At 41.1% G+C, this 24,351-nt stretch overlaps 1 protein-coding gene across 1 annotated transcript in view; it reads left to right on the top strand.

The window, feature by feature from the left end:
• LOC109406629 (uncharacterized) overlaps window positions 1–17,782 on the top strand; it is a 246,946-nt gene extending 229,164 nt beyond the window's left edge. The window contains exons 6-7 of the mRNA XM_029854731.2: window positions 6,466–6,604; window positions 16,570–17,782. Coding sequence (XP_029710591.2) covers window positions 6,466–6,604; window positions 16,570–16,826 — 396 coding nt within the window. The 3' untranslated portion in view covers window positions 16,827–17,782. The remainder of the gene's footprint in view (window positions 1–6,465; window positions 6,605–16,569) is intronic.
• Window positions 17,783–24,351: the final 6,569 nt, after the last annotated feature.

The raw sequence follows: 24,351 nt of genomic DNA on the forward strand, positions 1-24,351 counted from the left end.
ACGTTGAAACATTTCCATGCCGCATACCTTTACTCAAAGGGTTCCTGGGGGCTCCCAGGTGTTTTTTTTTGTTTTCAGGGAAGTTTTAGAGGAGTAATCATGGGCATCAGGGGCCTCGCAAGAGTTCAGGAGATATAAACGAGGGTTTCCGGGGATCTCGGAGAGCTTCATCGGGGTATCTAGGGGTTAACAAAGTTTCCGGGAGTTTCAGGGGGATTTTTAACCCTTCAGCACGCGCGCTGTTGTAAAAAGTACAACACTACCAAAAAACCACGCTTTTCGTATACAGCGTGAGCGCGGTGCAGTTTCGGTTGCTTGATGGCGCGCGTCTTGGAAGGTTAAGTGACTTGAAGGTGTTTAAAGACGTTTATGGCATTTCAGGAGAGTTTGGAGAAGTTTGCGAAGGGAATCTTGACGGAGTTTAACACGGGTTTTAGAGGGGAGTTGGAACGTTTCAATAGGTTTCAGTGGGTTTTGTGAGGCTTCAGTTCAGGAAACTCCGGTGGTTTCAGGAGGTCTCTCGATGGTTTCATTGAAGCTCCCGAGGGTCTCAGGGGTGTGTTAGGCGGGTAAACGCATTTCAGTGCGTACTAGGAGGTTTCTTAGATGCATTTCAAAATGGATTCAATGCGTTTCAAGACGTTTAAATGAGTTTCTTGGGATTTGTGGGTTTTCTAGGGGCTTAAGAGAAGTTTCTGAAGGTTTCAGGTGAGTTTAAGAGAAGCTGCCAATGTTTTCTAGATGTTTCGGGGAGTTTCTGAAGGTTTCAGATGTTTCAGGGGGTAACATGGGGTTAAGGAAAAGATGACGAGGGTTGCCAGGAGAGGTTTTAGCGGGACCTTAAGGCTTTTCATGGTTTCAATGCTATATATTCTTGGGCGAGGAGAGAAGGGCACTATGTTATTGTTGAATTACTGATAACACCTTGTGTGGTGCTTCCGTATCGGATTGTTCTGTTGCTTCTAAAGCAAGTTCACTAGGTTCGACTTCACCACAGAATTAATTTACAATCCTCATCAGAGGGGTTTAGGATGGCTTTAAGGGGTTTCAGCGAGCTTAAGCGGGCTTAAGGAGAGTTTGGAAGAAGTTTGCGGAGCTTGCAAGCCAAGTAACATTTTGGTTGGCCCAGATCTCTGATCGAACACTGTTTGTACTTCTTTTATAAGGTAGCACGAAGATCGCAGGAAAAAATCTTGGCCTTTCACGATACGTGGAACATTCAGGCAAGGAATCGCTTAAGAAATGAGCAACCATGCCTAGCATTACGCAAAATTTAGTATATCACTAGTCGACAGAATTAGTACTTTTTTACGAGCTTTGACCATTTGTTCCATTTCGAATGAAATTTGATTCGTTGTTTCTGAATCTGACTTCAGCATTTTTTTACGCATTCGGTGTATAGATTTTTTCAGTAAAAATGCCCGGGTTTCTTCATTATTTTAAATTTTATAACTTTGCATAAAAATCACTAGATTAGCGTGTTTATTAGATTTTGATCTGCTTATTCCAAATTTGACCACATAATTTCTTTAACACACCCAGTTGTTTTGATTTATTCTTCAAGTTTTAGTGAAACATTAACTTTTTTACACAAATTTTTATTGGTTAATGTTTTGAATATGCAAGTCAAAAAGATTTTATTCTGCTGCGCTGGACTCACAACTCTGAACATTTTCAATTTTTTGTGAAAAAATAAATGAGTGTGATTTTGAATATCGAAAAATTTCCTCCACTACAACTCACAATCTTCTTCCACACACTCCCCCAATCCGCAAAAATCTCTGCAAGAATCCCAAGGATAATGTCTGGAGAAATCCTGTATCAAAAAAATATAATGAGAGAAATCAGGGCAGAAATTTCTGGTGAACTCCTGGAAAGAGTCCCGGTGTGAAGCTACCTCCGGACGACGATTCTTGGAAGGAATTCTTGAAGAAACCTCTGCAAGAATTCAGGAGGAATCCCAGCACTAATTTCTGACGGAATCCTGGAAACAATCCCTGAAGGATCTCAAGATGAGTATTTGAGAAAATCTTGAAGGAATTCCCAAAAGAATCCTGGGAAATATCTATTGAGAGGAATCAATAAAAAAAACTCCGTGAATACTCAATAAAGGAATCCTGTAAAGAATTCATGTAGGTACTTCGAAAGAAATCCATGAACGAAACCCGGGAGAAATCGGGCAGAATCCTCGGAAGAAATCTTTAAAAAATCTGTTAGTAATTCTTGAACGAAACTCAATAGCTTTTTTTTTGGTATCTTAGTGGAATCCCTGACAAAATGATAGAAAAGTTCTCTATAAACATTGTGGAGGAGCTTCTGAAGGAATTTTAGGAGAAATCCCTGGAGAAGTAATTGAAGGCCCTGGACAAACCCCAAGAAAAAATAATGTAGGAATCCTGGAAGGAATGCCTGAAGAGAACCCAGATGAAATCCCAAGGGAAATCTCAGAAGGAGTCTGAGGAAACCAATAAGTAGACCACGGAAGATATTTTTGAAGGAATTCTTGAAGGAATCCAGGAGGATTCTCCATTGGAAAAATTGAAAGGAATCTGCCAACGGAATTCCAGTAGAAATACCAAAAGGAATGTTGAAAGATTTTTCGAAAGAATCCCCAAACAAATCTTGAAAGAAATTTATAGAGGAAATCTGGGAAAAATCAATGAAAGAATCCCGATAGGAATTTTTAAAGGCATCCCGGAAAATACCTAGAGAAATTCCGGGAGAAAGTTCAGATAGAATTCGGGAGGAATTCACTAAGATGATCCCTGAAGAAAAAAATCCGGAAGGAAGGCCGACAGAAATTTTCAAAAGAATCAATGAAGGAGTCCCGGGAGGAATCTCTGATTGAGTGGCGGGAAATATCTCTGAAGGAATTTTGAGAGGAATCAATGATCAATTAACCCTCTAATACCCAAATTTTTGATTTTGATCCAAATATCATTTTTCGTCATCTAAAATCGATTTAAGCATGTTTTGGAAGATGATTCTTTTTAATTCTCTATATCGTGAATTTCAGTTTTTGATTTTTCTAATTTTTATTTTTCAACATCCCCACACTTTTATATTTTTCCTGGAAGCCAATTTGGGGAACGGATTTTTTGAGATGAAAACATTTTGAGATTTTATGATTATTGTTGAAATATTATTATTTTAAATTTTTTTCACAGAAAATTTTATTTTCCGTTTTATTTTAAGGAAAATAATTTTAGAGTGTATTCGATACCCTTAAACTATTAAACCAGGATAGAATGATTTTGGAAAAATGTAAAATATGTAAATTGTAGCGATTTAATACAAAATAAACTATGACTTCTAAAAGGTGACTAAAACTTCAATTTTTCGATGATTTTTAAAAAATGGTAATACGCTTTAAAATACACCAAAAACCATTTTGAGATATACAGAACAGTCCTAGATATCAGCCAAAAATATAAAAAAAATGATTTTCCACGAAACAAAAATTACAAAAATGCTCAAACTATACCCCGTCTAAAGGCCGGATTGGGTATTAGAGGGTTAATGAATTCCGGTAAGAATCTCGGAAAAAGTCACTGAAGGAATCTGCGGGAAAAATTGTCGACAGCAATCCATAAAAGAGTGTCGGGAGAAGTCAGTGAAGAAATCGCTGGCAGAATCACTGAAGAAATGCATGTAGGATTCCCGAGAATCTATAGATATATTCTCGACGGAGACTCTGAAGAGATTTCTAAAGAAATCCCGAGAGAAATATACAATAAGGAATCCTATGAAAAATTAATGATGGAATCTCTGAAGGAAAATATTCAGAAAAAAAAAATCCCGATGCAATTTTGAAAATATTCCTGGAAGAATTCTGGGATGCATAATTGAAGAAATCCCCAAAGAAATTTCGTGAGAAATCAATGTCAGAAAACCAGGTAGAATCCTTCAGAAAATTCCTTAACATAATTATAGAAAAATCCCTGAAGGAATGTCGGGAAAAATCCTCTAAAAAATACATGAGAAATCCTGAGGGGAATACCGGGAGAGATTCTGGGAAAAAATATTGGATTAAAAACCAAATCTTGAAAATTTTACAGCTTATATAGCTTATAAAATTTCCTTTAAATTTTTTTTAGGAATTTTTCCGGACTTCGAAAATAGTTTTTCCGACTTTTCCTACCAATTTTCCTCAACAGTGGAAAATTTTGTGACAAACAATTTTTATTTTCTTGAATTTTTGGAGAAAATTTGCTTATGATTTTAGAAAGTATTCTTGAGTTATGATTTTTTAAAGTACGTGCTGTCTGCACTCTCAATCCTGAATTACCTGTTCAGCACTTTTTTGACGAAAATAGAACAGCAGAACTATTTCGGTAGCTTCGGTAATCGATTTTACTGAGGCTCAGTACACCAACTGTCAAAACCGGGTGCAAAAGATAAACATTGAAGTATAGCTGTATTCAGCTGTTCTATTTTTATCAAAAATTTACCGAACACGGTATTCTAAATTAAGTGTGTGTGGAAAATGATTGTTTGCTAATTTCGTTTTTGTTCATATACACTCCCGATCAAAAGTTTGGGGACACCCCTCAAAAACATGTCATTTTTAGGTCCATATTTCCGCCAATTTGCGTACGATTTTAAAACCCTAGGACTCATTCAAGAGATAATAAGCAGGCTTGATAATCCTCCTCGAAATCAAAAGAGTTTTGCAACATGCTCCAGAGTGGTGTTTTACTTTTGCCTCGTCGCGAGGGAGCGAACGAACCCCAAACAGAGAGGCAATAAAAACTGAGCGAGGAAGAGGGGAACAAAAAAAGAGCCGATGATTATTTCGGGGGTTTGAGTGCGATTTGCGCCTCGAGAGTCTTTCTTTGTATGGGAGTGGAACTCGCGAGAGCTTTTTGAGTGTGAGTGGACGTGAGAAACACGACAAGCAATTATGAGTGTTGGACGAACTCCTCGCTGCGCGGCAAGCTCGCGCTCGGTGCTGTTGAGGATTTGCGTTGTGATTTCTGAGTTTTATTTTCACTCCTCAGAAAATCGCCAAAATCGCTTCCTCATTTTCTCGCGAGGGAGTTTCTGTCAAGCCTGATAATAAGTCAACTTAACTTTTACAAAAATATGTGTATGTAAGCTTGACGCAAAGTTAAGTGTTAAGCGACAAAGATATCAACAAATTACTGTTCCATGTTTCACGATAGTGACCCCCAAACTTTTGGCCGATACATCATTTTGAGGGGTGACCCCAAACTTTAGGTCGATGACATCAAGAGTGAATTTACCTAATAACATTTTTCCTAGATTTTTTAGCCAAGTTCTGTAAAAAGTAGTTGAAAGCTAATAGAAAATAGATTATATTACCACTCTCATCTTAGACTTTGGTTGACCGAATTTCCAGCGACACTGCCGTAAGTTTATTTTCATTTTTTAGAACATTTGTCTTCTTTGGGTTAAGTTTACATACAAATATTTTTGTAAAAGTTTCACCTCAATGATGTTCAAAGTTACCTTGACTTATTATCTCTTGAATGAGACCTGGGGTTTTGAATTCGGACTCAAATTGGCGGAGATATGGGCCTAAAAAATGACATGTTTTTGAGGGGGTGACCCCAAACTTTTGATCGGGAGTGTATATATGAACCCTACCTATGAAAAAATTTCATTATATTATGAGAACCTTCGTACCAATTTGTGCGGTAATAAAAAAAATCCTATAGTTAAAGAGTTCAGGAGAATTGAACACACTCTAAAATTATTTTCCTTAAAATTACGCGGAAAATAAAACTTCCCATGAAAAAAATAAAAATATCAACATCAAATTATTAATAATCATAACATCTCAAAATGTTTTTGTCTTTAAAACAGTATTCCAAATAAGCTTCCAGCAAAAATATAAAAGTGTAGGGATGTTCAAAAATAAGCAAAATCAAACAACAAAATTACAAAAATCACGAATCACCATCCAAAACAAGTTTAAACCGGTTTTAGGTGACGAGAAATGATATTTAGATGAACATAAAAAAAATTGGGTATTAGAAGGTTAATAGAAGATTTACATTGAATGAACAATTCTGACGAAGACACCAACTCTAAGTTTTAAACCATAGTTAGTATGTCAGGAAAAAACTTTTCATTCGAAGGGTGCCTCATAAACCGCGTCCATATTAAACCATTGCAACAACGTTTGGGCCACCTAGTGATCCAATTCTGAAGTTATGTGGTCACCTTGTACGAAGTATAGATGTTTTAAGCAACTTCTCCGAAGACAGTGTTCTGAAATGGTGTGTAAATCTCAAAATATTCATCTACAAAAGTACTGTCTTATAGATAGAACATTGGGCGAATAATATAATCCCTTGAGACTACTTTCAATCAAACCATCCCCAACGAGGATTGCGAAATCACTTCGCGAACATTTCCATTTAGCAGCTAGATTCCACCGTGAATGAATTGAACTTTCCAAGTATTTACCGCTTCGTTCTTTTTCATCTTCTTCCGCAGGTGAAATGCACCGCCCGGATATTCGACCTGTACGAACGGTCAGCCCAGCAGACGGCGGACGAGAACTATCCCCAGGTGCGGGTGCTCTCCAACAGCGACAACGGAGTGCACTTCTCCTTCATGAGCGATAAGGACGAAGGTGAGTCTGAGTGGCTGGCTGACTGAATGGTTCCGGTGATCAAAAGCTCGCCAGAGTGGGTGGTTCCGGTCCAGCTCGCTGTGTAATGTTCATTTGGAAATCGATATTCAATTGCACTAATTAAAACCCCTCCAACGAGTTAGTCTACCGGTGCGGGATCGACATCATGTCGGCGGGGATACCTACATTGTTTGTAGAACGGAGAGTGGGAATGGATTGGCTGCACTTGGCAATCGTTAGATTGCGCATTCGAGTGTAAGCAATGGTGACGTGTGTGGTGGATTGCACACATGCCAGCAGTCTGTTTGTTGTAATTGAATGTGAAATTCTCTTTGTTGTGGCGTGGGGATGGCTTCGAGCACGTGGCATAGCTGGCGGAATGAAGTAAATACTATTAGCTGTTATATCAACACAGTTTGCTCATTTGGCTAATTTAAGGGATCTATTTAGCTTCACACCGGCTTATTATTGCTATATTTGAGTTTGAATACCTGGTAGTTGGTTTTTGGCCAAAGTCTACGATCCATACAAATTTCAAAATTTTTGTATGGACAAAGGTCTACGAGGGGGAGGGGGGTCTGGGATGGCCAAATTTTGGTCTACGTGGTTTATGAACAGCCCATTTTGATTTTCCATGGAGACACAAAAAAGAATAATGAACCAGTTGCTCTTTGTTTTATTTTCGGTTCAACCTCGTCGTGGTTTCTTTGTCGGTCTCAAGGCAACTGATAACGATATATTCGTTGACGAAGTTTGTTAGTTTTTCGTTGTTGGTCAGTGACGAAACTGGTAGTTATCCACCCATCCCAACAGCATCAAGTATTTTAGGTGGACGGATTGCCATTCACCATCTCCACTCCAGAAGCACGCTCACAAGCAGTTATTTTTATATATTTTTTTTTTTGGCTCCGTTATGCTTCAGGGCACTTGGGTCTTACTGATAAACGAAGAAAAAAAAGCTGTTCAAGAACAAATTCAAATTGGACAAACAAACATTTTTAACTGCTCACTTTTTACAACTCACTTCTCACTGCTCATTTCATACTGTTCACTCCTCCCGGCTTACCTTTCACTCCATCTTTCAAATTCTTTACCTTCTTCTTCTTCTTTTTTATGCCTCTACGTCCCCACTGGGACTTGGCCTGCCTTGCTTCAACTTAGAGTTCTTTGAGCATTTCCACATTTATTAATTGAAGGGCTTCCTTTGCCTGCCATTACATGAATTTGTATATTGTGAGACAAGCACAATCTTACACTATGCCCAGGGAGTCGAGAAAATTTTCCCGACCGGAACGGAAATCGAACCCGCCGTCTCCGGATTGGCAATCCATAGCCTTAACCACTAGGCTAACTGGAGAAATTCTTTACCGTTCGACCTAATTTGCACAACTTTAGTTCCTTTTGAGCTCAGAATATGGATAGTGTGAATCAGGCTAGATAATCCTCCTCGAAATCGAAAGAATTTTGCAACATGCTCCAGTTGCTTCTGCCTCTTCGCGAGCGAGCGAACGAACCCCAAACAGAGAGGCAACAAAAACTGAGCGATGAAGAGGGGATCGAAAAAAGAGGCGATGATTATTTCGGGTATCGGAGTGCGATTTTTGCCTCGAGAGTCTTTCTTTGTATGAGAGTGGAACTCCCGAGTGCTTTTTGAGTGTGAGTGGACGTGAGAAACACAACAAGCAATTTTGAGTGTTGGACAAACTCCTCGCTGTGCGACAAGCTCGCGCTCGGAGCTGTTGAGGATTTGCGTTGTGATTTCTGAGTTCCATTTTCACTCCTCAGAAAATCGCTGAAATGGCTTCCTCATTTTTTCGCGAGGGAGTTTCTGTAAAGCCTGTTATTAATCGCTCTCAGAGGGATCCTAGAGCAACGGAATCGAACCAATGACCATCTGTTTATATAGCGAACATCCCAAGTAACATTTTAAGTTTTGTTCGGCTCTATAAGATATCTTCATAGCCAATTTTATAAAACTTACAATAAAACTGATTTATGCATCAAAACCTCTTGATAACATTTTTAAGAGCATCTTCCGGCTAAGTGGACCACTCTCGGAGAGGTTTTGCAAACCACATTAGGAGAAGCAATAAAATTGTTTTAAAACCTAGTTAAAAAATTCGAAAAGAGGTTATGGTGATTGTTGTTGTTTTTTTTTCAACAAAAATTATGACAGCTCAAGATGCAGAGAAGCTTCTTCGGTGGCACATAAAGTACAGGAGGAAACATCATTCGTAAGTAAAAAGCGATCATTTCGAAGTAATATTTTAGTACTTATCGTGTTGTTGTTGTTATTGTGCTTATGCGCATTCAATTTTACCGTAAATATTGGGGTTGGAGAAGCATAAAATTAATGCGCTTCTAAAATAGTGAATATTATCATCTTGGAATGAAATAAATCAACTAGTTAATTTAATAAAACTATCTCGAATCACAACAAGACTCAGCTGAGAGAGTGTATTTCTGTGGGCATGTTAAGGAAATGGCGGCAAACTATCAATTTTTTGCTTATTTGAGCAAAATTCACTATCTTCAATTCACGTCAGCTAATTATTCAATATGGCGACGACCATAACACTAGTTTACAGCATTTTTGAACTCGGTAAGCTGATGATCGTTTTTGGTGTAGAATCATGCCCTGAGTTCGAAAACGCGAAGGAAAAAAATTACAGTAGAGCGGAATTTTTTCTACTTTCCATACAAGGTTGATGATTTTAAATCGATTTTTGTTCCATTTTTAAGCAAAGTCACTCACTTCACACGTCTCATTCTCCGTAATCAATGCTCCGATTGAGCTGAATTTTTTAATGTATCTCGCCTACATATGATATGTCAAAAAAACGTTGAGAAAGAATTTTTAAATTGTTTTTTTCTTATTGAAAAAAAAAAATACATTTCTTCATATATTTTTGGAAATTTCGCTAAAATTTAAGGGGATCGTTCCCAAAACTCGCCAATATCTTGAATTTCTTCAATCTATCGCAAAACCTGCATTCAGATGATCGAATGGTATTATATTCAGCTTTTAATTTATGGAAACAGATTTAAAATTGGTTTAACAAAACGCAAAATATTTGAATTTTCTTAAATTCCATATTTTAAAAAGTTGTAAAACTCGATATTGAGCTAAAGCTTAAAAACTGTTCTACTTTAATTTTTTTGAAGCACGGTTTTGAAATTAGCGCTAAATTATGCATCAAAAATTTTGGTCGTTGACAGAAGTTCACGACTTTCGTTTTATTTTGTAAACTAGTGTAATTAGCGAAAATAAAACGAAAGCAAGTATACTTTTATGATGACCGCGATAAACCTAGCAGCGTCGTAGTTTCTGCTTTTCCACCAACAGATGTCGTTACTAATCGAACGGATCGCCATCTGTTGAGAGTTTGAACAGTTTTATTGTGGTAATGATGAATGCCAGAAGGTTTACATATCGGTGAGTTTAGTTTACTCTTGAAATCTGGATTTATGAATACCTTCAAGTATACTATAAAACATTTCATCAATGTTTAACATAAAAGTTGTTATAAAACTGTGTGTTTTAATTATTGCTGTAATAAAACCCCAATAAAAATCAAACAAAACCAATCAGCAATGAAATTGTTACTTGGGATGTGACCACTGCGCCACGGGCTTTTAGTCATTCCTCACTACCCATTTCGCACTACTTACTCTTAACAGCTCAGTTCGCCGTATTCGTTTCTCACTCTGTAGTTCTTTCTCTTCACTGATCACTCCTCACTTGTTCCTCCTAACAACTCACTCTTACTGTCCTTACTGCTCAATTCACACTGCTTCTCACTTCTTTTTATTCATGTATCTTTCCTCATTGCTTACTTTTCACGTCTGATTCTTTACTGCTTGCTTCTCAGTCCTCACAGATTCACACTCCTCACTGATTCACACTCCTCACTGTTAGTTTGTCAATATTTACTCTTCTCGTTTTACTTCTCAAACACTCCTCACTTTTGACTATTCACTCCTTTTTATTCATTCTTCATTCTTCACTTTTCACTTCCCATTACTTCACTGCAACCTTGCTATTTTGTGAAAACATAGGCGAGTAGCCTTGAGTCGTTGTCAACAGCGAGCGAAAAGTCTTTTTCTACCGCAGCATCTGTGCAACCGCCCGTACGAATAGCATTGGGTCCGACTCCGATCAGCGATGTTGGTAGTTAACTTTCGCCGGTAAGCGGACGCCTTATAGTCAAGCCGCGCTTTTCATCGCAGAATATACTCATCACAAGACATAGTTGGCTTGGTATGCGTGCACGTTTTTGTCGGTATATTCGAATGCTTAATCTGTGTGCACCGCAAGCGTTGCGGCCGAACTGTGTCTGTCCAGTCCATTCGGTATGACCGAGCCGAACAAACGAGCGCGCTGCGACACAAGCAGATGCTCACACAGTCGTTTGCGCTTTTCATTATGTTTTTCTTTCCATATCTTTGCTCCTGCTCATCGTTGATCAGAGCACGGCATAATCGCGCGTGATTAAAATACTAATGAAAAATAGCAACATTGCATTGCTTCACTGATCATTGCTTACAATTTACTTCACACTTCACATTTACTGTTCTCTTTTCTCACGATTGTATTCTTACTCTACGGTGCTCACTTCCACTACTTCTCAATGTATTCATCCTTATTCCCCACTACTCACTTCTTACTACTTGCTCCTAACTCCGCACTGCTCATGTCTCATTCTTTACTGCTGAACATTTAGAAAGTTATAATTATACCTACTCACTCTTAACTTTTCATTGCTCACGCCACACTGTGTTACATTCTTTATTGCTTAACACTGTTCATTTCTCACTCTTCATAATTCATAGCTCACACTTCATTAAGCACAGCTCACTCTTCATTACTCACTGATCACTCCACACTGTTCATTTCTTACTCTATTTTAACCTCACTCCGACTTGTCATTCTTCATTTCTCACTCCACATTCTGCACTGCTGAATGCTTAGGAGACAACTTTTCATGTGTTAAAATTAATCAAGGTATAACTTGAAACAAATAATGAATATGAGACAGCTTGTGCTGCAAATCGATCAGCTTATGCTGAATATGGGACAAACTGTCTTGATGCTGATTTCGTATAGTTTGCGGTGAAGTACACCAAACAAGATTGGTTTTTGAAAGAATATGTGAAAAATAAAAATGGATGTTTGAGGAAAGGACAATCGGGTTAGAAATTAACAACTGCAAATTGTGAAAGTAGTTCTAATCTAACCAAAACCAACCAGAACGATGCCAAATTTGTTTCTCTTTGTCTGGAATTTTTCAACCCTGTACGCTGATGTGTGCATAGTTGTTCTTTGTTACTTTTTGACGAATTTGACTTTTTTATCGCCAATCGGTCTATATTCACGTATACGTTTGAAAACTTAACCTTCATCCAGCCTTCACCAAGAACTCCTCTGAGAATCCCTTTAGGATTTCCTCCAGGAATTCCTCAGAAAAATTCTCTAGCAATTCCTCTGGAAAATTATTTTGGGAATCCTCCTTCCTGGGGGATTCCACGAAGGAAATTGTTGGAAGGATCTTTGGAGAAATCTCCTGAGGGAATTCCTGGAGGAATCCCCGGGAGAATTCCTGGAGGAATACCCAAAAGAATTCCTGGAAATAATCCCGGAAAAAGTCCTGGAGAAATTACTGAAGCAATCACCGGAGGAATTGCTGATAGGAGTCTTAGAAGTATTCCCGGAGAAATTCCTGGAGGAAATCTTAAAGAAATTCCTGGTGGAATCCCAGGAAAAAATTTGGAAGGATTTGCTGAAGGAATTTCTAGTGGAATTTCTGGAGAATTTCCAGGGAGAATTTCTAGAGAAATTCCCGGCGGAGTTCTTGGAGAAAACAAAGGAGGAATTCCTAGAGAAATCCCCAGAGGGATTCCTGGAGAAATTCACAGAGGAATTCCTTGAGAAATTCTCAGAGGATTTCTGAAAAAATGTCACAGAGGAATTCCTTGAGAAATTCTCAGAGGATTTCTGAAAAAATGTCACAGACTAGGTCACAGAAGACTTCCTGGAGAAATTACAAGTTGTTTTTTTTTTTAAACCGGATGTTTTCCTGAAGAAATTCCCGGAGAAATTTCTGGGAGAATTTTCGGAGGAACTTCTGGAAGAATTTCTAGAAGATTTCCCGAACAATTTCTCGAAGAAATTTCCAAAGCAATTCCTGGCGGGTTTCTTGAAGAAATTCCCGAAGGAATTCTCGGAGACATTCCCAGAGATATTCCTGGAGGAACTCCTAGAAAAGTTCTCGGAGAAATCCAGCCTGGAGAAATTCTTGAAAGAATTCCTGAGGAAATTCCCGGAGCAATTCATGGAGTAATTCCCGGAGGAACTCATGGAGGTATTCCTGGGGAAATTCTCTAAGGAAATCCGGAGGAATTCCTGGAGGACTCCTGGAGATATTCCCAGAAGAATTTCTGGGGAAATTACCGAAGGAATTCCTGAAGTAACATCCACAGGAGTTCCTGATGTGGGTCTTAGAGAAAATCCTAGAGAAAAATCTGGAAGAATTCCCGGAAACATTTCCAGAGGAATTCCTGGAGACATTCCCGGAAAAAAAAACGGAGCAATATTGTGGGCGACAAAATTTGTCTGCAGGCAGGGGGTCAAAGATGGTGACTTAGCGATTAAATCACGAATCAAAGACTCAACTATCAGACAGTTTTTAGCTTGCTGAAGAACTTTGTTGAAGACGGCATCATTCTATCTTATCAGGATTCTGAGATATAGAAGTTTGATGATTTTTTACCCTGGCGCCACCTAGCGGACGATTCTTGCACCAAAGACGCCATTGCCAGATAGTTCTTAGCCAACTGTACAACTTTGCTGAAAACGGCATGCTTGTACCTCATTAAGGTATCGAGAAAAACGTGTTTGAATTTTTCAGACACAATGCACCACCTAGCGGATAAATCCCAAACCAAAGACTTTACTATCACATAAAGGGTGTCCACGATGAAATTGGCGCACAGAAAATATTGTTTAACTTTTGATTGCGTTCGTCAAAATGGCTAATTTTTTGACCATGAATAGTATATTATGTGTAGCTAATAGCATAAAATTTTCATTAAAATCGGTTGAGTATTGGCGGAGATATCATTGAAGGAAGGGAATTGCCACTTGACAATCTTGTGCAAACAAACATTTTGGAAAATATCGCTTTTTTGCCGTTTCAACTCTGGCGCCAAAAATACTGAACCGATTTCACTGAAAACTTTTATGTACGGTAAGTATGTATGTAGAAGTAATTTGTCAAAATTTCATTCGATTTGATCATACCGTTAAAAAGTTATTGCCATATATGTCGCACTATGTCACAGTAAGCAGATGTGGTTTTGGTATAGTGAAATTCAAACTGCTCTTACTTTGAAAGTACTCAACAAAAATAGCTGAAATTTTCACTGTTAACAGTTTAACACAACAATTTTACACTGTCAAAGTTTTATAGAAATCGGGACAGTGTTACCAGTTCTACAGTCAAAATAGTGCACGCGGAACTAAAAATGGTAAAAAATACCTAAAATTTATCTTAAGCGGTTTGAGCTTTGGATATTTACTAGAAAAAGTACTGAACCGATTTCGATCAAATTTTTACCACTTAATTGATACTATGTTAAGAATATCGAGTGAAATTTTCAAACGTTTTGATGAGGTAACAAAAAAGTTTTAGCCTAAGCAATTTTTTTGAAATGGGTGCCCAAATTTTCTAAAATCTCATTTTATGATATCGTTAATATCTGTGCCAATACTCAACCGATTTTAATGAAACTTTTATGGTATTAGCTACACATAATATAGTATTCATGGTCGAAAAAATAGCTATTTTGGCGAACGCAATCAAAAGTTATACAATATTTCTGTGTGCCAATTTCATCGTGGACACCCTTTAGTTCTGAGCTTGCTGAAGAATTTTGCCGAAGATAGCATCATTCTATCTTATCAGGTTTCTGAGATACGAGGGTTTGAATAATTTTGACACTGGCGCCGCCTAGCGGCCGAGTCGCAAACCAAAATCGCCGTTGCCAGTTAGTTCTTAACCTGCTGAACAAATTCGCCGAAGACACTATACTTATACCTCATCGGGATCTTGAGATATACGTTGGGAAAAGTATGTGGCCAATTTTGGTACCCCAAGACAATCCGGAATAACTCCGGAACCATGTGGACCAGGCACCCATGTCCCCGGCATCATAAACTAGACAAGTTTTTCGGGATGTTGTGAAAAATTTCATCAAAATCCATCGAAAAACTAAAAACTTATGACCATTTTTGTGCTTTTCCGAAGGTGGAAAATGTACGTTGGCTGGATGAAGGCTAATGAGAACGAGAGATCTCCACCCATTTTGCTACACGAGCCATTCGATCGATGAGTAACAGCAGTCGCAGTTTGTTCGGTTTCACTCTGCTCGCTTCGCGAGTTGGTTTGTAGTGGTGGCTGGCTGTGATAACTGATGTATTATTCATATTCACTCAAATTCAATCACTGGGGAAGATGGTGGCTCCAGAGAGGAGAATTAAAAGGAATCTCAAGGCACTTGAAAAGTATGCTTATTTGTTTACTGGCAAATCACATCTTTGGGTTGTTATAAACACTTTGAAATTACTCATCTTCTTATTGCGCATCAATCGTGCTCTTGGTGGGAACTCCGAGAGAAATCCCAAGGGAACTAAAGAAGTCTTAGGTACAATTTAAAAAAAAAAAAGCTTCCAGGAGGATTCACGAAAGAAATTCAGAGGGAATTGTTTTTTTTTAAGTCCCGGAGGAATTTTAAAAATAGAGAGAAATAGAGAGAGAATCTTTGAGAAATGCTTGCACTCCTGTGGAAATTTTGGTAAAATGTCTGGATGATTGTTTCGAAGTTGTAGGATAGCTTACTCGTTTTTAGAAGTTGAAGGCTCCAATGTGCAATATTAAAAAATGGCACAATATCACTTGATATCGGCTATGTAGGGCAAGTATGCCATCGGCAAGGATGTACATGAGTGAAAGTACTTCTAAACTACGATTTATTTTTCTTCTATTAAGTGGAAATTGGTCTTTTATTCCAAACTGACACATATATTCAACCAACTGCGACAAAAAGAACAATTATCTATCTTTGTTATGCGATTGCTCGTTATTCTATACATAGATAAGTCTGTATAGGATAATTTTCCAATTATTGCACATCTGAAAACTCGCCATTTGTTGCACACTCCATGTTATTCTTATGAAGTGTACAACAATTGGCGAATTTTTAGCCGTGCAACAATTGGAAAATTACCTTAAGTTGCATTAATCTTCTGACACTCCAATTTACTTTTACAACCAGTAATGAATGCACATCCCTAAAGGTAGCATCGGTTTCGAACCCAACGAGCTCATTGAACTAGTTTTCATTGTACGTTTGATGGTGTGGCAATAAGCAGTTTCAAGTCGAGATAAAACGGATTCACTTAATTGTCATGCTAGTAATAAAGAAACAGGATAATCCTCTTAAAATGCTGCCACAAAGCAAGGATTTTCTATTTTCTTTTCCAATAAAGAATCTCATAATAAGATAACATCAATGGTTACATTTACCTCCAGGATCTCTCTTCTCTCGGGATAAACCCACTTGCAACAATCCATTTTTATTGCATTACCAGCTTGCCGTTCTCAAATGGTCCCACCATAAGAGCCCTTTCGCAGTGTTCCATGTGTTCCAATGTGACAGTAATATGCAATTGAATTAATTATGACGCTGGTGATACCCAGCATTATCTCCGACCGACCTCCTGTGTGGACTGTTGTCACACGCTTTCCCATCTCGTCCCTGAAATAACATCACCTTCCTTCCAGTCAGTCCAGTCGGTAACTTGTGAGCTGGGACGACACCGACGACAACGTTGTCAAACATGCATAAACATTCAATTTTCCCCTGTGTTGATCCTCTGTTTACTATGGTCTTTCTCTCTTTCACAGCGTCCTCTGGATCGGCATCGTTCCACCAGCACCACCACCCCCTGCTGCGACCACTCTTCTGGCCGGGATCCTGGATCCGGGCAGTGTGCCGATTGCTGCTCGGCAGTAGCCCTTCACCGTACCAAGACACTGGCCAATTCCCAGCGTCGATGGTTTCATCACTCTCAGTGGCGGCATTGGCAGCAACCGTATCGAGCTACTTGCGAAAGCCATCCTCGCTGTTGCTACTGACGGTTCTGCTGGTGTTCGCTTCCTAACGCTGCTATCGAACCGGCCGGCGTCATAAGTTGGCAGCGCTGTGAGTGCAACAGCAGCAGAAGCAGCGTCATGTGTACAGTCGATGTGAGGTTATGTTTATGTTGTTCAGCGCAGTGCTTCTTTTCCAGAATGCCAATGTCCCTTTGGCGAGTGTTGGGATGGAAAGGGACGATGGAATGCTGGGCGTTGGGTTTTCCGATAGGGTGAGGCGAATCGTACGGGTTATTCCATTACAACGCATCCCACAGGGTATTGGACAATGTCAGCAACCGAACGGTCAAACCCACCCTAACGAAGGGTATCAGCATTCCGTTCTGATTTACGTTCGGAGAAGCTTAGTTGTGTAAATTCGTGGATAGCTTAGTCGACAAGTAAAACGCTATTTTTTGTATTCAAAGCTAGCTGCACGCTGCAGCGTAAGAGTCTAATGGTAGTTATATGATTAAATAAATTGAAATAGTTGGAATAAGATCACATAGTCGATAATTGAAACACTAGAACAATACCACTCTTTAGAAAAGGCAGAGAGCGATGGAAGATGATGTGTGATACATCACACCCCAGGAGAACGAATTGTGAACTGAGATTAAAAACAGATTGCATCGAAGCAAATGATGGTTGTACAGCAAATTATCCTTCAAAATCACTCCCAGAATATGCAAAGCATGACACTCCTAAGACAGAACTGAATTACAGAATGTTCAGAGAGAAAAAATAAACAACATCGGAAGAAAGTCCCTAATCCATACAATCTCACAATCTATACATTGTATATTCGGAAGTGATAAAATATAGCGGTCCTTTCAGAAAAAATGAAATGTGATCGCCGGAAGATACAAGAAATGCTAAGGCGCTTCTAAATATGGTGTCGTGAAAAACGAAGAGAAGAATAGTATGTTGTATATTGAAAAAGTCTATTGAAAAATATAAGAAACGAAATCTTCAGTAAGTTTTACCGGGATGTGTTTTGGTTTCGGAAGTGATGATCACAGCATTGCAGTCTGGATTTTCCAATTCAATACACACAGTTGTGTAACTTGTAATTTTCTGTCGCACACTTTACGCCTACTGAAATTTCTCGACTGTAGTCTTCAATGGTTGGAAGAATACCGCTAAATTGCGCTGGGTCTCCTGTGGGCCTAGCAAAAGACGTAATAGTGGAAGAGCATCTTCTGATTGTGCCATTATTGCGTAAAAGAATCTCAATCTAAGGTTACAAATTGGTGAAAAAAAAAAACAAAATCAGCGGTTAAAGATGGTAAGCTGCAGGAAATTTTTATTTGGATATTTGTGAGTTCCAAGCTAACGGTCAAAAGGTAAGTATAGGAATGTTAGTGCGACATCCATGTATTCATTTCATTTTAATAATTTAGCTTTACATCTTCATAAAAGTAAGGCTGCCAATATAACGCCACACATTTCAGTTCGCTTCTGCTTCTCTCTAACTTCGGAACGTCCTACAATCGCCAAGCTATACTAAACCTGGCCAGCCCACATTCCCAGACAACCAATTTGCACGTATAATGAAGTTTATATTCATGATATATGTACTTTTATGCGGTTAAGTTACATCGCATAAGATGCAGTAAAAATGCCTTATGCGTACAAAAGTAGAGGCGCTATACGTGCATTGACGGAAAAATTATAACGCTCTATAACTTCAGGCGATATGTTATGCGATGCACGGTGTGCACTATTGCGACGTAATGTAGCATCTTATGCGACTTAATAATATTCGAAAAATAAAAAAAATCTTTTCACCTGAGTATCGAACTAAGAACCTTTAGATTGTCGAGTCACACTTTACACTTAACACCAAACACCACTTATGAAACACACTGATTAATTGTCATGACATTCTAACTCATCTCAGTGTGTGTTGGAATGCACTTGGTTTCCCCTGCGCTGTACGTATTCGACAGGCTATCTGAAGCTCAAAAAGACGAAGCATTATTTCCCGCACAGTTATCACTACTCCTCTCTTGCTAGCACTACCCATTGTTAATTATCAGGTCAACAAAACAAAAATGATTACTTTGTTACTTGTATTGTAATCATAATGATGATTGGTAACTTTCTTGTAGCTTTCGGCACTCCAAAAGCACCTCTTTCATTGTAATCGCATACCTACCTTGATACCTTGTTGGCTACAAAGTAACTTTACTCCAATGCCGAGCGTATAGCAGAGCACCATCTTCGTCGGTCTTGGGCGATGTTCCTCCAGTTTCCCCGAACGTGTAGGGATCGTAGATCTTCTTCAACCGCGTGCAGCCAGCGAGTTCGCGGCCGCCCACGAAGTCGCCTACCTCTACCGGGTTCTCTGCTGAATATTGTTTTCGCTATTCTTTCTTCCGACATTCGCACTACGTGTCCAGCCCACTGAAGTCTGCCGTATTTTATACGTTTCACAATATTCGCATCTTCGTACACTTGGTACAACTCGTGATTCATGCGTCTGCGCCACACTCCATTTTCTTGTTTCCCACCGAGAATTGTCCGCAGCACTTTGCGCTCAAAAACTCCAAAAGCTTTTCGGTCTACCTCCTTTAACGTCCACGCTTCGTGACCGTAGAGGGCAACCGGAAGAATCAGCGTCTTATACAGAGCGAATTTTGTTTGCGTTTGCAAGTTACGGGACCTAAGCTGGCTACGCAATCCGTAAAAGGCCCTATTCGCAGCTGCAATACGCCTTTTCACTTCACGGGAAACGTCATTGTCACATGTCACAAGTGTTCCAAGATAAACAAATTCTTCAACAACTTCAAACACTTCCCCATCAATCACTACCTCAACACTAACACCACTAGGCCTGCTTCTGTCTCTACCCGCTATCATGTACTTCGTCTTGGTAGAGTTAATCGTCAAGCCTATCCTCGCTGTCTCTCTCTTCAGAGGAGCATAAGCTTCCTCCACTGCCCTACGATCGATGCCGATGAGATCAATATCGTCCGCAAAACCGAGGAGCATGTGCGACCGTGTGATTATAGAGCCATTCCTCTGCACGCCTGACCTCCTAATCGCTCCTTCGAGTGCAATGTTGAACAATAAATTTGAAAGAGCATCCCCCTGCTTCAATCCATCCAAGGTCACAAACGACGTAGACACTTCGTCCGCAATCCGAATACTTGATTTTGATCCATCCAGCGTTGCGCGTATCAGCCTAATTAGTTTCGCCGGAAAACCATGTTCTGACATTATCTGCCAAAGCTCATTTCTTTTCACTGAATCGTACGCTGCTTTAAAATCAATGAACAGATGGTGAGTCTGCAAGTTATATTCCCGAAATTTATCTAGGATCATCCGCAGGGTAAACATTTGATCCGTCGTTGATCGGCCCTCACGAAAACCAGCCTGGTATTCGCCGACGAAGGACTCCTCAAGAGGTCGCAGTCTGTTGAACAGGACACGCGACAGTATCTTATACGCCGAATTTAAAAGGGTAATCCCTCTGTAATTGGCACACTCCAGTCTGTGCCCTTTCTTGTAGATTGGGCATATGAGGCCATCCAACCAACTGGTGGGCAATTCTTCATCCTCCCAAATCTTTATAATAATCTGATGGATTGATTGATTGTAATCGCATATCACATCGCAATATATCAACGTTAACGAGTCTAACTTATGCGAGTTTGTATGCACATTTTGACGAGTTTATTTTTACTTTTATGCGATTTAGTTTGTACACCAATGCGAGTTTAACTGACATAATAAGAAAAGTACCAAGCGAAGTCGTATAATAATCGCAGTGCGCAATTATGCGAATTTAATTGACACTTTGCGCGTCCGCTTGAACTCTTTTGCGAATAAGTAAAGGGGCTATTCATAAACCACGTAGACCAAAATTTGGCCATCTCAGACCCCCCTCCCCCCTCGTAGACTGTCATCCTTACAAAAATTTTAAAATTTGTATTGAGCGTAGACTTTGGCCAGACCCCCCCCTCCCCCCAAAAAGGCTACGTGGTTTATAAACGGCCCCAAAGTTCGTCGTAATAATACATCATAATATCGTCTACTACGATGTAGTTATACACTATAAAAGATAATTTGCACTCTTATATGATTTTGCCAGATACATCGTAAGAAATTCAAAAAATAACATCATTTCCGATGAAAATTGTCCCTCAGCCGTATATGTATGCGATAGTTAGTAAAAATTGTACTTTATACGATGTACAGCGTAAATCCTCAAGCGATTTATGGTTGTCTGGGTTGTCCGCTGTGCTCCACGTCGTCTAGTACCGTCCGAATTTCTTGTTAACACAATATTTGCTGGGTTGTTGTCCGAAATTTTTGTAGTATGCCCTGCCCATCGTATCCATCCGACTTTGGCAACCTTCCAGATGCTGGGTTCGCCGAAGAGCGCAGCGAGCTTGGGGTAAAAGTTGCAAAGAATTTTAAGAAGAGTAACCTGGAAATTTGAAGGAGGTCGTGCGGAGTTTCAGAGGGCTATCACGGGAGTTTCAGATGGGGAGGTGGGGGGGGGGGGTTCTGTGGTGTCTTATGTTGCATGAGGCCTTCAAGGGGTTTCGGAGGGTTTCAAGTGCGTTACATGGGGTTCGAGGGGGCCATTAGGGGATTTTGCAGGCATTTCAAGAAGCTTCAGAAGAGTTTTGGCGGGTTTCAGAGTAACACTGCAGGCATTATTTAGGTGTTTTCGAGAGTTTCTGATGTTCGCAGGTGGTACGGTAAAGGCTGGGTATGCTGCGCAATTCAGATCCCATTGTGATCCACTAGCCTCTGCCCAGCAACTCCTATCCCTACCTCCACGCGGTACCGGCCGGAAACTATGAGCAACCTTAGGGAAGATCGGGTAACCAACCCCGGTGGGACCTTTGGTCGTAGGCTGACAGGGAAGGGGGGGTTTGCTTCGGCAAACCTGAGCGTCTGTTCTCCAGGAGGAGCGGCTCACAACAGCGTCTGATCCCCATGTTAGGGGCGGCTGATCTACGTCCGAGTGCCAGGGAAGGACTCTAAGCTCAACTGTGCACTATGGTCCTCCGGAAAGTAGGGGGTTGGTGTCAGGCCCTACGAGCCAGCCGTAAAAACCCATTGTAACGGAAAATCAGCAACAGAATAATACGAACCGAGACCAACGGCAACGACCCCAGCGAACAAAAAGGACTTGCGATTGGAAACTCGGTTCGTGGAACTGTCGATCTCTCAACTTCATTGGGAGCACCCGCATACTCGCCGATCTACTGAAGGACCGCGGGTTCGGCATCGTAGCGCTGCAGGAGGTGTGTTGGACAGGATCCATGGTGCGAACATTTAGAGGTAATCATACCATCTACCAGAGCTGCGGCAACACACGCGAGCTGGGAACAGCTTTCATCGTGATGGGTGATATGCAGAGGCGCGTGATCGGTTGGTGGCCGATCGACGAAAGAATGTGCAGGTTGAGGATCAAGGGCCGATTCTTCAACTTCAGCATAATAAACGTGCACAGCCCACACTCCGGAAGTACTGATGATGACAAGGACGCATTTTACGCGCAGCTCGAACGCGAGTACGACCGCTGCCCAAGCCACGACGTCAAGATCATCATAGGAGATTTGAACGCTCAGGTAGGCCAGGACGAGGAATTCAGACCGACGATTGGTAAGTTTAGCGCCCACCAGCAAACGAACGAAAACGGCCTACGACTCATTGATTTCGCCGCCTCCAAAAATATGGCCATACGTAGCACCTTTTTCCAACACAGCCTCCCTTATCGTTACACCTGGAGATCACCACAGCAGACGGAATCTCAAATCGACCACGTTCTGATTGACGGACGGCACTTCTCCGACATTATCGACGTCAGGACCTATCGTGGCGCCAATATCGACTCCGACCACTATCTGGTGATTGTCAAACTGCGCCCAAAACTCTCCGTCATCAACAATGTACGGTACCGGCGACCGCCACGGTACAACCTAGAGCGACTGAAGCAACCGGATGTCGCCTCAGCATACGCGCAGAATCTCGAAGCCGCGTTGCCAGACGAGGGCGAGCTCGATGAGGCCCCTCTAGAGGACTGCTGGAGTACAGTGAAAGCAGCCATCAATGACGCAGCCGAGAGCACCATCGGGTACGTGGAACGGAATCGACGAAACGAATGGTTCGACGAAGAGTGCAGAACGGTTTTGGAGGAGAAGAACGCAGCGAGGGCGGTAATGCTGCAGCAAGGGACTCGACAGAACGTGGAACGTTACAAACAGAAGCGGAAACAGCAGACCCGCCCCTTTCGGGAGAAAAAGCGCCGCCTGGAAGAAGCGGAGTGTGAAGAAATGGAACTGCTGTGCCGTTCCCAAGAAACACGGAAGTTCTATCAGAAACTCAACGCATCCCGCAACGGCTTCGTGCCGCGAGCCGAAATATGCAGGGATAAAGACGGAGGCCTCTTGACGGACGGACGTGAGGTGATCGAAAGGTGGAAGCAGCACTTCGATCAGCACCTGAACGGCGTGGAGAACGTAGGCACGGGAGCCCACGGCAACGGAAGGAACGACGACGCCAGTGCAGCGGAGGACGGAAATGAACCAACTCCCACGCTGAGGGAAGTTAAGGATGCCATTCACCAGCTCAAAACCAACAAAGCAGCTGGTAAGGATGGTATCGCAGCTGAACTCATCAAGATGGGCCCAGAAAAGTTGGCCACCTGTCTGCATCGGCTGATAGTCAAGATCTGGGAAACCGAACAGCTACCGGAGGAGTGGAAGGAAGGGGTAATCTGCCCCATTCACAAGAAAGGCGACCATTTGGAATGTGAGAACTTCAGGGCGATCACTATTTTGAATGCTGCCTACAAAGTGCTATTCCAGATCATCTTCCGTCGTCTGTCACCTAAAACAAATGAGTTTGTGGGAAGTTATCAAGCCGGCTTCATCGACGGCCGGTCGACAACGGACCAGATCTTTACCGTACAGCAAATCCTCCAGAAATGCCGTGAATACCAGGTCCCAACGCACCACCTGTTCATCGACTTCAAAGCGGCATACGATAGTATCGACCGCGCAGAGCTATGGAGAATCATGGACGAAAACGGCTTTCCTGGGAAGCTGACTAGACTGATTAAAGCAACGATGGACGGTGTGCAAAACTGCGTAAGGGTTTCGGGTGAACTATCCAGTTCATTCGTATCTCGCCGGGGACTGCGACAAGGTGACGGACTCTCATGTCTACTCTTCAACATCGCGCTGGAAGGTGTGATGCGACGAGCCGGGCTCAACAGCCGGGGAACGATTTTCACAAAATCCGGTCAATTTGTGTGCTTTGCGGACGACATGGACATTATCGCTAGAACATTTGGAACGGTGGCAGAACTGTACACCCGCCTGAAACGCGAAGCAGCAAAGGTCGGACTGGTGGTGAATGCCTCAAAAACAAAGTACATGCTGGTAGGCGGAACCGAACACGACCGGATCCGTCTGGGTAGTAATGTTACGATAGACGGGGATACTTTCGAGGTGGTGGAGGAATTCGTCTACCTCGAATCCTCACTGACGGCTGACAACAACGTGAGCCGTGAAATTCGGAGGCGCA

The sequence above is a fragment of the Aedes albopictus genome, chromosome 1 (genome assembly GCF_035046485.1).
Source record: "Aedes albopictus strain Foshan chromosome 1, AalbF5, whole genome shotgun sequence".
In the NCBI taxonomy this organism is placed as follows: Eukaryota; Metazoa; Arthropoda; class Insecta; order Diptera; family Culicidae; genus Aedes; species Aedes albopictus.